The 16,515-nt window shown below is 40.4% G+C and overlaps 1 protein-coding gene across 1 annotated transcript in view; it reads right to left on the reverse strand.

The window, feature by feature from the left end:
* The window catches only part of sfrp1a (secreted frizzled-related protein 1a), a 16,670-nt gene extending 1,441 nt beyond the window's left edge, over positions 1 to 15,229 (reverse strand). Inside the window, exons 1-2 of the mRNA XM_007573439.2 lie at positions 14,505 to 15,229; positions 10,141 to 10,221 (exon numbers count right to left, since the gene is read on the reverse strand). Of these exons, the coding sequence (XP_007573501.1) occupies positions 10,141 to 10,221; positions 14,505 to 15,015 (592 nt within the window). The 5' untranslated portion in view covers positions 15,016 to 15,229. The remainder of the gene's footprint in view (positions 1 to 10,140; positions 10,222 to 14,504) is intronic.
* Positions 15,230 to 16,515: the final 1,286 nt, after the last annotated feature.

Consider the following 16,515-nt stretch of genomic DNA (forward strand, 5'->3'; position numbering starts at 1 on the left):
AGATAGATAGATAGATAGATAGATAGATAGATAGATAGATAGATAGATAGATAGATAGATAGATAGATAGATAGATAGATAGATAGATAGTTTTTTTTTGCATGGTCGTTCATATAGGGTGATGTCTGTAAAGTTAAAACTTAAACAGTCAAAACTAAACAACAATTTGGGTTATTTAGCCTGTCACAGAAAAATCTGAGGTTCATTTCTCAAGGTCAGATTTTCACAATGTCACACTTTTTAACTAAATATCTAGTTTGCCAACTAAATATTTAGCTCCAAACTAAATGTTAAGATTGCTAAAAATGTTTTTACTCCAAACTAAATTTTGTTAGCAAGCTAAATATTTAGTTTACACACTGAATTACATGGTGTTTAATATAGCATATAAAGTACTAAAAATTTGTAATAATTATGCAAAAATTTTGAATCTTATAATCCATTCTGGAGTGAATGATGGTGCAAAACAAAATTTCAAAATTCGTACAATCTCAGTTGTCTGGTGAACACAATCAGAAATCTTAAAACCAAAGTCTTTATCAGTGGACCGTTCCCAACAATTCAACGTGAAGATGAGAGACACACTTAGTGCATCAGTAAACTCTGGCGACAGTCACAGAATCTTCCATCTTCAAACCAGACGGCTTCTGTCTCAATAAATCTGGACCAGAATGAATCACATCAACCACCTTTTTCTCTGTGAATCAGAAACGGGAATCCATGAACCAGCAGAACACATTAAACACCGACGTAGACAGATGAGCCAAACAAAGATTCCCACATCATCACCACGGCTGATACCAACTTTACACCAGGAGCATGCTGTTCCACAACAACCAGATAACACGCTGTCTCCTAGGAAACCACCTGGTAACTGAGCCACTGGTGCTCCATCTCCTGGCTCACCCTTTCTAAACTTCACTGGAAGAAAATGAATGAGTGACGAAGAAAGACACGAACATCCTGACCAAGTATTAAACAACAAATACTATATCCTCACATCCTAATTGGATGTCTGATATATTGATGTGGAAAGGAACCAGGCATCAGTTCTGCACCTGTTGTAACCCAGATACAATAGAATATACAGCAGAATCCCTGTGAGAGAAAAACCACAGCTGAGAAAAATCAAGTGGGTCTGAAATCAAACCTCACATTTATTCCATCTAAAGCAAACCGAAAAATGATTTCTACCACCAGGTGAATTAACTACGTTTACTGAAAATCAGATCCTTATCAGAAAAATCTGTCTTAATTATGATTTTATTACTGAGCATAATATCCATCTTATGCTGTTAACAAAAGCATGGCTATATGGGAGCAGTGAGACACAAAACTTCCAAATGTGTTGAAAATACATAAAAAACAAGTTTAAAAAATGACTGTAATGATAAACTGTACAAAATTACAACAAAAAACACTGTGTAGTTATCAGAAATAGAAATAGTATGGATCCAAGGGACATGCAGCTGAGGAGGACAACTTTAAAAAAAATTTTTACATAATGAGCGTGTGTACTGACCTGAACACAAAATGACACACTATTTTTAACACAGTATATCAGGGCAGTGCAGAAAAAAACAGATGTGCAATAAATGAGTTCAGTGACCTTCTGTCTGTGAGTTGTATTGATCATGACTGTTTAGATGTTCAACATCCAAGTTAACCCCCAAAACAGAGGTGCAAAAACACTGTGATACACTTCAAAACTTTGGTTTGACTCAACGCGCTAAAGAGGAAACACACAACCGAGGACACACTCTGCACACACTCTATGACAATTTGACTGTTATCATTAAAAACACATTTTCTGCTGATCTCCTCAACCAAAGAGATACGACTATAAAACGTTTAATCAACTTTACTCTTCCATCTCCCCTTTATCCTGTAGCCCCAGTAAATGAGTTGCTAGATAACAACCCATTCGAAAATCTCACACTTCATTACTGCAATCAAAATGGCGGCTAGTGGGAAGAAATATCAGGGGAACAAATGAAAAAGGACAGAAAATGAATGGTAGAAAAACCTGAATCCAAGTTCACTGTGAAATCTACAAAGACGGACTCTGAAGCTTTTTGACACTGAAACGTGAGAGAGAAACATTCTTTGAGTAAATCCTTTACTCAAACATCAGCAATGCTTGTGCCTTGGTGATGACAGGTTTCCAAAGCCTGCTGTGTCTGTGGCATCTGAATGGCACTTGACCAGGGCCTGCAATGAATTGGCTGACGTCTTTGCAGAGAAAATAAATTAAAAAAAAACACCAGGCGTCACGTTAAGAGGAATCTTTGCAGCAGGAGGAACTGACAGATCAGTCAGGATAGAGGGAAATGTGAATGTAGAAATGTACAAAGATCCCGATGAAAACATGCTGCAGAGCATCTTCACCTCAGTCTGGGTGTTGGTTCATTTTCCAGCAGGACAAAGACCCAAAGCACATGGCCCAGATCTCAAAGGCTCCAGAACCACCGTGTGAGTCCTGGAGAGACCGAGACTCTGCACTGGAATCTGACTGAACATCTCTGGAGAGATCTGACCAATCCCATCCAACCTGATGGAGGTGGAAAAAAACTGCAGAGAAGAACGGAGCAAACTGCCTAAAGGTCGGTGAGCTGAGCTGGAGGCTTCATGTTCAAAAAGACCTGATGCTGGAACTGCTGCCACAGGTGAACCAACAAGGTATTAAACAACAGCTGGGAAGGCTCACATAACTGTGATATCTTGGTTTTATGTTTTTAATAAATTTGCTAAACACTCAACATTTTTTTTCCATATTTTCATAACAAGGTATTGCTGTGTAGAAAAAAAAGGTTTTGTGGAAAGAGATTCATTTCATACAATATGGAATCATGCTGCAGCATAACAAAATGTGGAAAAAGTGAAGAGCTGTGAATACTTTCCAGGTGCACAGTAAACCCCACACACACCCTGAGGACACAAGACCAAGTCACAGTGCTACAGCTGGAAAAAAACAAAAACATCTGACTTTGACGTACAGTGCAAATAAAACAGATAAGTAAGAATAATTATCTGCCTCCAGCAAAGAACTGAAGCAGTTAAAAATTAAACAGGTCTTTTTTATTTTTCCCCAGTTTTAAAACACTACATCCCTTTTGACTTCCTGAAATCTCCTTTTCCACTTGTGTCTTCCATCGCTAATTAAAGTAATAAAGTGCTTCTCTTTCCGTCCACTGTATTAACGGTGCGCATGTAAGGGATTAAAAGATTTATCCCCCTCGCTGTGAAAGGGCTTAGTGTTCTATGGAATCAAACTGGACAGCATTCATAATTAGTGAGCCACGATGGAGACATCCTGGCCAATACCTGCAAGACGTTCATCTAGATAAGTCTTCCAGCACCTATAATCTCCTGAAGTTTGAACTTTCTTTGCCCTTGGTGTTGTCAGAGGGACCAGAGCTTTTCAGCAGGATCACATAGGAACAGTGACATCTGGTCATTTCTTTGAAACGGACTCTGCTATTCCTCCAAAAGCCCAGTGTCAGTGGCACAAAATCCACCCCGGGTCCATTTTGGAGGAAAATTGCTGAGTTAAAGCTGAGTGGCTTTAACTACCCTGTAGTTAAAGCTTTAACCATCGGGTAGTTAAATACGGCCATCTATGGGTAGCCTTAATTACTCAGTAGTTAAAGCTACTCAGTATCTTTAACTAGCTACTCAGTAGCAAATGAATAAATAGACAAGATCCAAACCAGATGCCAAAGAACAAAACTACAAAATCCGATGGAACCACGAAGCAGGCAGCATGAAGTGGCTGCTCTGTGTCGTCTGCATCAGAAACTACGAAAGACCCAGGATCAGAAATGTAACTCGAACTGAAAACTGTCAAAAACAAGTGCTGTCAAGAACAGTGATAGTTCATCTGTTCCCTAGCCTGGCCATTGCCCTGCTAAAATCTCGTTTCACAGTCTGAGCTTCCTCTCATTGACTTAGATTCCTCCAATAGAAAGGAATCCATTGGCCAATCAGCGAACAGAAGAAGGGGTTGCTTCCAAATATTGAATGAACATTAACAGCAATCTCTCTTCGCAGTAGAGGATGGTTGTTTTCTGCTCAAGCTATTTCCAGTCAAATATTAGGAACTGGGTAACAATTGCTAACTTCAATAGAGTCCATGCCTCGGCAAACATTTTTCAACAGCCAAGAGTCCAGACCTCCTGGACGAAGCAAAGCATAGGACAAGGGGCTGGTTCCCAAAAATCCAGCCAAAGCTGACATTTCGATGAAGACAATGTGGGGGGTCGCCAGCTAGCATAATCTACATTGGCACTATGCTAGCTGAACTTCGGTCACATTATTCCAAGCTCAGTGGATTCAAAACCAAATCAAAATGTAACCACTGAAGTAACACAACTGGAGGAATCTGAAAAAGAATCACGTCAGCAGAGGAGCTACTGGAAAAGACCGACCCTAACAAAGCCACGACGGGAATATGGCCTTATTATATCGTGAATTGACTAATGACATATGTTTAGTTCAGCTTCTCAAATAACATAATAGACCCACTTACTAAATGATCCACGTCTAGACAGCAACACTAACACACCTGGAGTCAGGCGTAGTTGTCATGCCAAGCCACTAAATGGCACTGTGATTTTAGCATGTGTATGAACGCACATGCACCTTTGACCCTTAGCCTCCACCCCGCCAGTTTTCATCGCATCGTAAACAATAACATGTCTCTTTGCTCAGATAACACATATATTTTTTCTTATCAGAAATTGTTCTAACGTGAACAGGTTAAGTAGCACAACGCAGCACATCGCTAAGCGTCGCTGTGTTTGTTGTTACCTGCCGATGCGTAAAGTAAACCCTATATCTGTGCGTCCTGTGCATGTCCGATTCCAAACCTGCGGAGTGCTTCATGCTTCCACAGTGGGATGTTCCAGAAAAGTTTCACTCTGAGACCTGGTTTCCAAAGCTGCTGGTCTGATAAACCCCGGTCACTGGTTTTGTGTAAACAAAAGGCTGGATCTCTGTGTAAAACCGTGATGTCCAACTGACATACACTGTCCAAGCTGTCACAAAAATCTGGGCTGCATCCAGACCTCTGGAGAGACCTCTAACCTCTGGAGGCCGGAGCAACTACCAGATTTATTTCATTCATGCTGTCCAGTCGCAGAGAGTAGATTGGACCATAATGCATTAGGTTTTACTGCTTCAGGACTTGGATGACTGAGTGTAATTGGTAGAACCTTAAGCTCAGCTGTGCTTGGGTTTTGTAGCAGGACAAAGATCCATTTTACACAAGCATGTTCACATCCGAATTGCTAAAAAAAAAAAAAAATCAAGAGGTCAAGTAGGCTACTTTTTCATGGCTCCATATATTCAAAAGGAAACTGTAGACAGAGCAGAAGGAGTAAAAACTGATGGATTGTTGACCCTGATAATAACTCTAAATCAAGACCTGCTAGCCTCCAGACATGTTTGCCCAAATCACTGTTTGCAGTGAATGACGAGTTCACATGTTGCAAGGCTACAAGTTCAGCTCTCACTAGATTTCAACAAGCCCTTTCTCTCTGCTGCATTCCCAATGTCTACAGATGTAAAAACAAGAGCTACATTTTAGCAAAGGTTCAATTTAGAAGTTGAAGCTTGTAGAGTTTCCAGCTTCATTTTGTCTTGACATGCTCAGCCAAGCAATTTAAGGCACTAGCCATTCTGAAGTTGGTGTCATAATATTTGTTTAGTTGTTTGCTTCAGGAAATTACTGGAATTAAAGAAATTCTATCTGACATATATTCTATTAATATTGATCACCTGTCTGTTACGATATGAACTTTTTTTTGTTTGTTTTATTGGCCGATCAACAAAACACACGCGTCTGTTCAGAGAGAAATTATAAAGAGATGTCAGAAAACTCAGTGAATGCCCATCTGCAAAACAATAACTTCCAAAACCTGTAACCTCTTCATTAACTCAACAAGAACTGCAGCCCTAAAGTAAGTAAAAAAAAAAAAAAGAGATTCACCAGACTAATTGACTCTTTGCTTTAGATCTGTGTTACTCTGCTGGGAAGACAATTGCGCAATTTCTTGGAAGTGTGAAGAGAACAGCAGCATCCTACTTGACATTTACCTCAGCTAACACATCTTTCCCAGCTTCCAGTAAATAAGGTTTAAAGAGAGCCAAAAAAAAAGAAAAAAAAACATACTCCCTCGCTGCCAGGTCGTGAATATTTTACACACGATTGGTCCGTGCCGCTTACTAGAGACTCTGGTGCGAGTTGCTGATTCGTTTCTCGACCCTCCCTGCCGTTTTCCCGGCCGTCCAACGGGGATGAGGAGCAACATCCTGTCCATCTATCATATCTGCTTTTGCGTTTTCCCCCTCGACTACAAAGATCAGGCAAACACATCCGTAACCGGGATGCAGAAAACCCCCTGGATCCTAAAAACACACTTTTTACCCACTGAACACTGTAGAGTCAAGTTGAAACCAGCAGAATGGAATCCGGATGATGGCCTTATCTTTTGTTGGGGGGGATAAAGTGTTTCATGATTAGAGCCAGGCTTTTTCCACCACTGTGTTTTCTTTTCTATTCAAAGACAAGACACTAACCCATGTTTGGCTTCAGGTATCCCGCAGCATATTTATAGCTGCAGTTTTCTCTTTGGACTGAAACTTAACTCTTTTGGAAGAAAAAGAAATATACAAAAACATTTTTTATGTATATTCTTCTCGTGTCGCTCTCTTTTTTTGGTCTTAATGAAGTTAAATTGAGCTTAAGGCAAAAATCTGATGCTTTGCAGAAATGATGACCCCTCCTCCCCCTGTTGCCCACACGTTCACTTAAAGCGGTGTATCATCTTCAGTCTGACAGTGAATTTGCCTGTGTATCCTCACTTGTCAGCTGGTTAGGGGACTTATTGCAAGCAAGCAAAACAACATTTGTCTTCAACCGACATGAAACGAGCCAAAAATGCCCCTCTCCCTCCCCCACCAACCTCTCCACCACTCACCCCGCTCTCCTGGCAAATGAGGACACACAGAAAAAAGAAAGAAAAAAAAGGCGAGTCCCATCACCGCAACATAAACACCGAGGCAGTTCGTTAAAACAAACGTAACCTTAAACTCCTCTGGAGAACCGCTGGAAAGTCTGGTTCCAATGTGCGTCCGGGCGGGCCGCTCGCTCGGCATGGCACCAGGGTCTCAGGATGCCACGGCTCCAGGCTCCACTAGCAAGTAAAACACCAGACGCTTGTGTGTCTCATGTACGCCGCTCGCATGTATCGTTGGCGTCCCCTCGAGATGCAGTCCCAGTGGGTGTTTTCGGTTCACCACAGGCAGCAACGGTGAACTCTGCAGCTGTAGTTTGTTTGTACTTTGACTTTTTCTTTGGATTTGTTTGGTTTGACACAAGCATTTCAATGTGCAGGTACATGCAAGGTGTAACATTTTAAATATTTCTGCTGAACTTCCTGAAACCCATTGGATTACCAGTGGGTTTCAGGATTACCAGTGGGTTTCAGGATTACCAGTGGGTTTCAGGATTACCAGTCGCTGAAACCCACTGCAGCTGAGTGGCTGCAGTGGGCTATAAATACCCACTGCAGCCAACTATGTTCTTTCCTCGCTTGCTTTTTGGGTTTGTTGTTTATTGGACATTTTCCATTCGAGTCGGACTGAAAACACTCTGCTAGACATCTCACAAACCTCCCTCAGTAACAATGGGCAGATTTTTCTGTCCCTTTTTTACTAACTACAAAGTGACCAATAGCATATGTAGGTGGTTTTGAATAAACCCTCGAAATGTTGAAACTACAATTAAGTATGAATAGAAGTTTAACAGCAAAAGGTTTGATGTTTTTCAGATAAGGTTTGGTGAAAAGTTCAGTTTTTGTAGAAAACGGAAGAAGTCAGTTGAGAGGTGACAGGCTCACAGCTGCTCAGGTGGAGCCCTTATTTTATCTGAAGTTAGCCATTTAAACACAATTCAAACTGGATCCATGGGACATGACACTTCACTGTCTGGTATCAATCATCTACGCTTTCACTAAAGACCAACGTTAGGATGCACGTTCCTCAGCAGAACAATCTCCCCATTACTATGCAAACAAACACTGGCCCAGCCTGGATCAGACGACCTCATCAGATGGATGTGCGTGTAGGGAGAATTACCAAACAACAGAACCCGGACAACTACGAAACTGACAAGATGCAAAAGATGCAAAAATCCTGTGCAAGCGTTAGGACAGACTGACAGGAGGCAGACTCAACAAACAGAGGTTAGATAGCAAAACAAAGCTGCTCGAGACCTCGAGAGACCTTTTTCTTTTTTGAAAATACATGGATTAAATGTCTGCTTAAATACATATTATTTATTCTGCTGATAGATTGAGATATTCTATAATTTTTGATGAATACAATTTTTTCTGATAGTGTACATATTTTCCAGAAGAAAATATAGAGGATGTATAATAGAAGAAAAAAAAACATTCCATTACGCTTTATCAAAACAAATTGCAGGTCAAAAACTCTTTATGCTGTTTTTAAAGATTAATGGGAAGGCCTTCGATGACATTACAGAAACTAAACCATTCTTAGAAATTTCTAGACAGTTCTTTGGTTGATTCATCTGGTATTTTTGGCCATTTATCTTTTGTTGTAAATCTTTTGTCTTGGAGGTTGGAACATCTTGTCTGGTTGCTCAACTTCAAAACATTAATATTACTTCCAATCAAAAGAGCACTTCAAATTGCCATCTGTCATGGGAACAAATAATTCCAGGCTTCGCTGCAGAGTATTGGAACGATATGTATATTTTCAGTCCGAGTGGCTGAATCACTTTGATCAGCTAAGAGGGGATCGGTTTGACTTCCTGTAAACTTTCCTCTGCTTAGGATTTCTTCACTTTTGTTAAATCTTACTGCAGTATGACACTTGTTTACTTTGTGTAAAAGAGCTATTACTGATGATGAATTCACTGAACTTCTCTTCAAAAATATCTGGATTATCCCTTTAAAGTAGCAGTCGTCATAGTTTTCATTTGTTGTTGGTGGCATTGCTAACTGCTAAATAGTTCACAACAGGCTAAGCTAGCTGCAGCGTAGCAGAGGACAAAGGGGGGCTAGTGAGCGTGGTTCTGCTCAGTTAGCACTGGCAGACGGCAGAGGAGCTTGATTTTTTTTCTCAGATTATATGTCTCATATTATGATGTCGCAACATAGTGACTGTTTCAACAAATATGTAAAATATATATATGTATATTTTTTTATAAAACTTACATAATGCAGGTTTAATACAGAAATATACTGCAAGTAACAATGTTAAGATGTTACTTTTGAAATTTTGCATTTGTGTTCCTTTCTTTGTTTTACTTGACCAATCAAGTTACCCAAACATTTTGGCTAAGTTGGAAAATAGCATCACCGGATTAAATATGCCGCTTAAATATCGTGGATGAATAAAATTAATTCTTTCCAAGCACAGTCTAAGAATTAGCAACCAATGTTTCAACAAACTTTTACAAGACAAACATCTTAAGAAAAAAATTCTTAAAATGTTTTAAGACAGAAAATTTTAAGAAGAGAGAAAAAAAAAGCCAACAGAAAGGGCAAAATCACCAGGTCGATAAGGATCCTGTTCAGGAATTTTATGAACTTTTGCGTAAATTCCTAGTAAAAAGTGTCGCCCTGGTACATGTTTTTCCATCTTACTCATTAGCTTTTTATTGGCTAACAAAGTCCTTTTGTAATTAGGACTCGTAAAACACACCACAGTAAGAAAAATGTCAAAACATTTGGAAATAACTACTGAATTCAGTGTTTTCAGGAGATTACTTCTCGTCATTTTTAACATTCTGTACAGTTTGTCACAGCTGACTGTCCACCATATGGAAAAGTTCGCCTGTAACATGAACCGGCCCAGACGGCAGAGCAAACATCCAGCTTTACTACTGCCACATAAAGACTCCAACGACCCCAATTCATTAGTCAAATGACCTCGTCCTCCACCAAGGTCTGAACACACGTCTGCATCCATATGCGTTGAAAGCTTCACTTGGAATATTTGCACAATTTCCCCTGATCAGAGAAATAATCTAAATAAAACCAACTGAACCAGTTAATCCTTGCCAAGGTGGAGAAGGACGTCTTTAGTGAATGTCTGCGGGACGCTTACCAAACTCGCTGGCACACATGTGCTCCAACATGGTGTCTGTTTTCATTTCATTGTCACATGGAGGACAGATGGCAGAAGAGCCTGGGAAGGAAAACAAAAACAAAAATAAATAAATGGAAATATAATGAATAAAGCTGGTGACATGTCAGAAATTGATTAGTCACAAATTAGCATAACCCATCTGAAAGAACTAAAACTTCTGTGCTTTTTGGATTCTTGACTTCCACGTCTCTCTCTCTCTCTCTCTCTCTCTCTCTCTCTGCAAACATCTCGTCTTGTTCTTGATGTCACTCAACTTTTTTCTTCAGCTTCACGTGTCCTGGCGACCTGACCTCAGAGAAGAATGTACTCCGTTTTTATAGCCAGCTGTAACTAAGTGCGGCAGTAAACACTCTCCTCTTCACTTTGTACGCAGCTTTCACAATGAGCCTGCTCAACGGTAACATTGTTCTATGTGGAAAACAACTACAAAGATCTGAGAAATGCATAAAAAAAGAAGAAATAGTATTGATATTCAGTTACAGCTTACTGGAATGGTCGGACATTCCAAGAAATGCTAGCTCATGGAGAACAACAAGGAAAGCCAACATAGGTTTAGCCAAAAAGTTCTGTCTGGAGGCATATCTGCAAATACTTTACTACCACAGTTTAATTTTTATAATACTGCAAACGAAAGCTTTATGCCAAACAGCTGAGCCTACTTTTCCGAAGTTGGACCTTATTTTTCTTTTTTTTTCCCCCCCTGTTTGTGGAATCCTGCAGCACTGACCTTTAACAGATACTAGTGTCTCAGTGTTGACTCAGATCAATCAAAAGATAGGGGCAGGTAAGGTGGAAACTAATAGCCTCTTTTAGCTGCCAGATGTCAGTTACACATGTTTAACGTAAGCTTGTGAAAGTAACACCCAAGGCGCAAAGTGTTTGGTGCAAAGTGAACTCTGTTTTCAGAGTCACTGGATGTTTTGTTTGTCTGTACCCTTTAAATCCATTAACACCAGACTACTGCATGGAAACCTCTGCTAACATTCAGTACAGCCAAGAAGATCAGTCTGCATCTGTTGTGTCTTTATGCGCCTCAGCATTAGATACTGGCCCTTTCTGAACCATTACTGATAACAGAAAACACACAAAAAAATTTAGTTGATTAGCTTTAAAGGGGCAGTATTATGCATTTATATAGGTCAATCAAATAACTGTTACCTTCAGTTGTTATAAAAATGTTATATGAAATATGACTTAAAAGAAGCGTGACTTCATAATTTAACACCTTGAAATTGGACCTCTGAACTTGGAGAAACTCTTCATCTTTCTGAAATCCTGCCTTCAGAAAGTTGTCACAATATGGCTCCTCTCTTAACCCGTCACCAGTGTTTCTACCAGCAATGCACTGAGAAGCAGCTCCATATAATGAGCTCAGCAGATATTCAGTTCAACCAGGTGTTTGCTAATTGCTGCTGGCTAGTCTGAAGGAGTTGACTGGGGAAGTCGCAGGGGAGGGCTGCTCTGAAACGGTGGCGCTCGGCCTCACCAAGTGTTTGTCACAGCTCAACGGTTGCCATGGGAGACTCAAGGATTTCTCAAACAAGGACGAAAGAATCAAGGCAACACTCCAGGTATGCTTTTAATGGGGGATTAACAATACAACATGATGTAAAGCTAATAATAATAATAATAATAATAATAATACTGCCCCTTTAAGAAGCTTGAGTGAAATCACTGCCTTACTTTATTCTTCAAGTTGACAAGTGACAGCAGGTGGTGTCTGGGGAGGGCAGAGCTTGTGTGGTCCCCAACCTCAACCTGCAAATGCAAACTTTTACCAAAAATCCCTCTAAGTCCCTCTATGCCACTCTAGGAGTAGGTACTCCACCCACCCCAAAAAACTGTTAAATGTTAACACACACACACACACACACACACACACGCACACAGAAATATGAAACTGCCCTGAGCTCTGTCTAAGTTATGTATTTAAGCCTAATGTGTTCAGTAAAATAAAATAATAAAAAACGTCTCTGAAAACTTCATTTACACCTCCAGGTGGCAGTAAAAGTAAGTTGATGATGTGATGATGGAAGGTCACACAGTGTAGTGCTTAAAGTGAATGAGTCGGTTGTGCTTTCTCCACTCCCTCCTCTGTGCACTTCGTTAAAGTGCCCAGCGCCGACGCTGCTGGCACAGCAGCCCACCCCCCAAACCTCAAGTATTTAGAACCGGTCCAAGCTTGATCCTTTAAGAAACTGTGTTTTGTTTGTGTGTGGGTTCTTTGTTTGTTTGTTTGTTTTGTTTTACAACATATAGTTTTGTCCTGGACAACCTGAGCTAACCCATCTGATTCTGACAGGGTGCATGAAGCGACGGTGGAATGCGTCCTCGGCAGCGCCTCTGGAATCCGCCTGCAGCCTAGATTGCGGCTCGCATTATTCCCACCCGACTGTCTTTCAGCTTTTCATCCCTCATCAGATTTAATGTGTTTGTCAGACAACGAGCATTAATGTATGCAGGTACTGGCTTTTTCGTTGCAGCTGGACTACCTCCCAGCATTGTCCTCCAAAACTCGGCAAACACCTTAAAATAATCGCTACCATCTGGAGTTCCTCCCCCACCTCCCCCACCCCCTCCAATATTTCGTGATCATTCAAAGTCAACAGCAGGCAGCTTGCATTCACACTAAAGGGAGTGCTTAGGTAGCCGATTATAAGGAAAATAAACTATTCACCTTTAGTTTTAGCAGTTCTTTGGGCGAAGGGGGGGATGGAGGAGGTTAAATGGGAGCAGATTTGGCTTTTCACAGCTCAGTTTTCTCTTCCAAAAGGTTCTATTTGGTTTCTTTGTGTGGGATTTGCATGTGCAAATACACCGTTACCCCTAAAACAACATTCCCAAGCCCATTTAAGAGTGTTACGAGGGTTAGAAGGGTGTTGACTTTTGCACAACAGCAAAAGTCCCTGGGATTTGTTTTCTATATCAGGTAAGAAGCTTAAGTTTGGTACCTAATTTATTTTTTTATTTATTTATTTTTATTTTTTTTTGGAGAGCAAAATCCTACATTGTTTTATTATACAGAACATGAAAATAAAGCCAGACATATGTCAGTATATTCCAATTTTGAAGGCGCCTCTGAGTGAATATATACGGTTCTGCTGTATTTCTGCTACAACATAAAGAATTTGGGACATTAAAAAAATTCCTGATTATTTTACAAACATAAAAACTGCTTATTAAATTTAAACATCTAAAAAGTGTTATAGAGGATGGATCTAAGCATCATAGTATTGTGATAGCACATTTTAGCTGTTTCTCCTCATTATTGTTGTTTTTCAATGTGTTTCTGTAGAAGTGACGTTAGCTGGAGGTTTCTAGTTGATGTCTGAAGTATGAACTAACTTGCAGCCTTTGTTTCTGTGAGTGAAATTCAGTCTTCATCCAGACTGCACTAAAATTGCAGAATTTACAATGGAAAATTCACTGATTCCTTGACAAATGATCAAAGATTCATGCAGCATTAATAACAGAATTAACAGAGAGGTATTTACTTGTACAACTTTAAATCAACTTTCAAGACAACAGTTTTAATGACTGATTTAGAGCCAAAGTTTGTAAAACCCAATACCTCATCCAAACAGTATTAACATTTCGGACTGAAGATCCAAAAGAAAAATTGCCTCTTTTTTATTGTTTTCTCATTATTTATGTTGCCACAGCAGCAGATATTAAAGTAATGCTCTGTTGTACTTCCTTTCAGACCTACTGAGGGATGATGTTGATGAATGTGCAGGTGAATGATGAAAAACTCTAACTTCTCTTAATTCGTAGGAGTTGAAATAGTTTGTATCTGTCGTCATGACAGCAGAAATCTATTTTTATCAAAAGTATTGATTAATTTGCAAATATCATATAATACTGAACCTCCTTTAACTAAAAATATATGCGAAGAATTCAACTTAAAATTAAACGTCTATGTTAGCTCTATATATAGTTTTTTTTAAATTATTATTATTATTATTATTATTATTATTATTATTATCTTGTAATAAAAGAAATGACGGAAATAGTTGTTAACTGGTTATGTTTTTTTCCATTTTTTGGAACTCGTATAAATAATTTATTGATTAATTTATGAATATGTACAACTTAGTTATCATCTCCAGCCATCACCGACGTGAAGAACTAACCTTCCATGTCGTCACCTTTTTGTCAAAAAACGACTGAGGCAAAAAAAAAAAAAAAAGAATCATGCGCCATTACTTTTAAGAAGAATATGATATTACATCCACATCAAAACTACTAGTAATAATCTGCTTTTTAATTAATGAATTATTATGATTATTATTACTATCGGGAGTGTCGGGACGTGTCGTTACCTGTAGTCTCGACGGTCTCAGTGATGTTGGGCGTCATGGCAATGCACACGTCATGTTCGGGAAACTTGTCGCAGGTGAGCATCTCCGGCCACGGGTAGCCGAACGCCTCCATGATCGGGGTGCAGCCGTCCCGCACCGCCTCGCACAGCTTCCGGCACGGGTAGATGGGGCGATCCAGGCACACGGGTGCGAAGAGCGAGCAGAGGAAGATCTGCGTGCTCGTGTGGCACCTCTTGTGCACCAGCGGCACCCAGCTGCTGGCCTGCTGCTTCACCTCCGCCATCGTTTCGTGCTCCAGCAGGTTGGGCAGCAGCATCGTGGTGTAGCCCACGCCGTGGCAGAGCCGCAGGTCCTCCGGGATCCCCACGCACTGGGGGGTCTTGCCGTAGATGGGCCCCGCGCTCTCCATCTTCCAACTCACGTACTCAAACTCCGATGCTCTGCACGCCGACATGAACGCCACCGTCACGACCATCCCGATCGTTCTCCAGAGAGCAGAAACGGACCTCATGTTGTTGTTGTCGTTGTTTTGTTTTGTTTTCAAGTCCTACCCGCGGCGTTCACTTTATCAGGAGACTCGGAAGGCGAGTGCGGAGGAAGGCTCTTCAACTTTGCTCTGCCACTCTGTGCGTCTGGGTCCGGCTTCAGAGAAAGTTGGACGAGCTGAAGCCCCAGCGTGCGCTGAGGGTGGAAACAAGAGAGGATTGTAAAGCGCTGCCCCCGACCAATCACAGCGCGTCTGCGCCTTTTGCTTGTCTGCTGTCAGTCAAAGGTTTTAATTACCCCCAGAGTAAAACACAGGAGCTTGTTTACCCCCCTCCACTGCTGTCCTGCCGTGCGCTTCCATTTTCGGTGCTGTTGATGCTTAGAGGGAGAAAATTAATACGTGGTTTTAAAGGTTTTATAAATCATACTACTCATTTATTTCAAAGCCCTCTTCTTGTCACAATTACAGCTGCGAGTCTTTTGCAGGATGCACCGGCTTCGCACGTTTAGAAACTATTCCCAGTTCTCGAAGATTGTTCGACCTCAGTCAGACTGGAAGGAGAGCATCTCAAACAGCAGGTTTTAGGTTCTACTGTAGACTCGCAATTAGATTTGACTCTGGATTGGACTTTGACTATACCACTCCAATACATGAATTCAGCCCTGTCTGACCAGAAAATTCAAGGAAATTTCAAAACATATTAAATGACATAAAAATACATAGACAATGTAAGAAATGTTAGAAATAAAAAAAAAGAGAAAGAAATCATAACTCACACTGGGGGGGTCATCTACGGCAGTGATTTTTTTATTTATTTTTTTTGTGTGTGTTTTGTTCCGTTTATCTGACCATCATCAGCTCTGAGGAACACCAGCTCTCCATGATGCTGCTGCCTTCTTGTCTCAAGGTGGGGATGATGTGTTCAGGGGTCAGTCTAGTGTTTGCTTCCAACCACAGGTGACCTGGTCACCTTGGAACACTTTAGCTGTGCCTTAAACTTCTCATCATTTCTTTTCTACCACAGTTTTATTTTTTCAGCTCTTACATAAAGTCTAAGGACACGACGAAAGGTTTTTCCAACTAGGGGTTCCAATCATACTTCCAGACTGTGACATAAAGGTTCTGCATGGCTCAGGACTTTTGTTTGTATTTAAAAATTGAAAAAAAAGAGTTATTAATTGGGTTGAAATATTTATTGCGTTAAAGTCGTTGTAACTAGAAATGAACAAATTAAAGTCCCAGCACCTATTTAACAAGTTGTATATACACTAGGACCTGCAGAAAAAGCAAACTGTGAAGAAATGGATGGATGGATGGATGGATGGATGGATGGATGGATGGATGGATGGATGGATGGATGGATGGATGGATGGATGGATGGATGGATAGTTTTTTCCATATTATTCTAAACCCGTCTAGATAGTGAAGAACTCTGACATTTCCTCACATTACAATCAGAAACATCAAAGTATTTTATTGGGGTTTTGTGTAACAGACCACCGCAAAGTGACTGTGACGATATCG

This window comes from Poecilia formosa, unplaced genomic scaffold (genome assembly GCF_000485575.1).
Source record: "Poecilia formosa unplaced genomic scaffold, Poecilia_formosa-5.1.2 Scaffold329, whole genome shotgun sequence".
NCBI lineage: Eukaryota > Metazoa > Chordata > Actinopteri > Cyprinodontiformes > Poeciliidae > Poecilia > Poecilia formosa.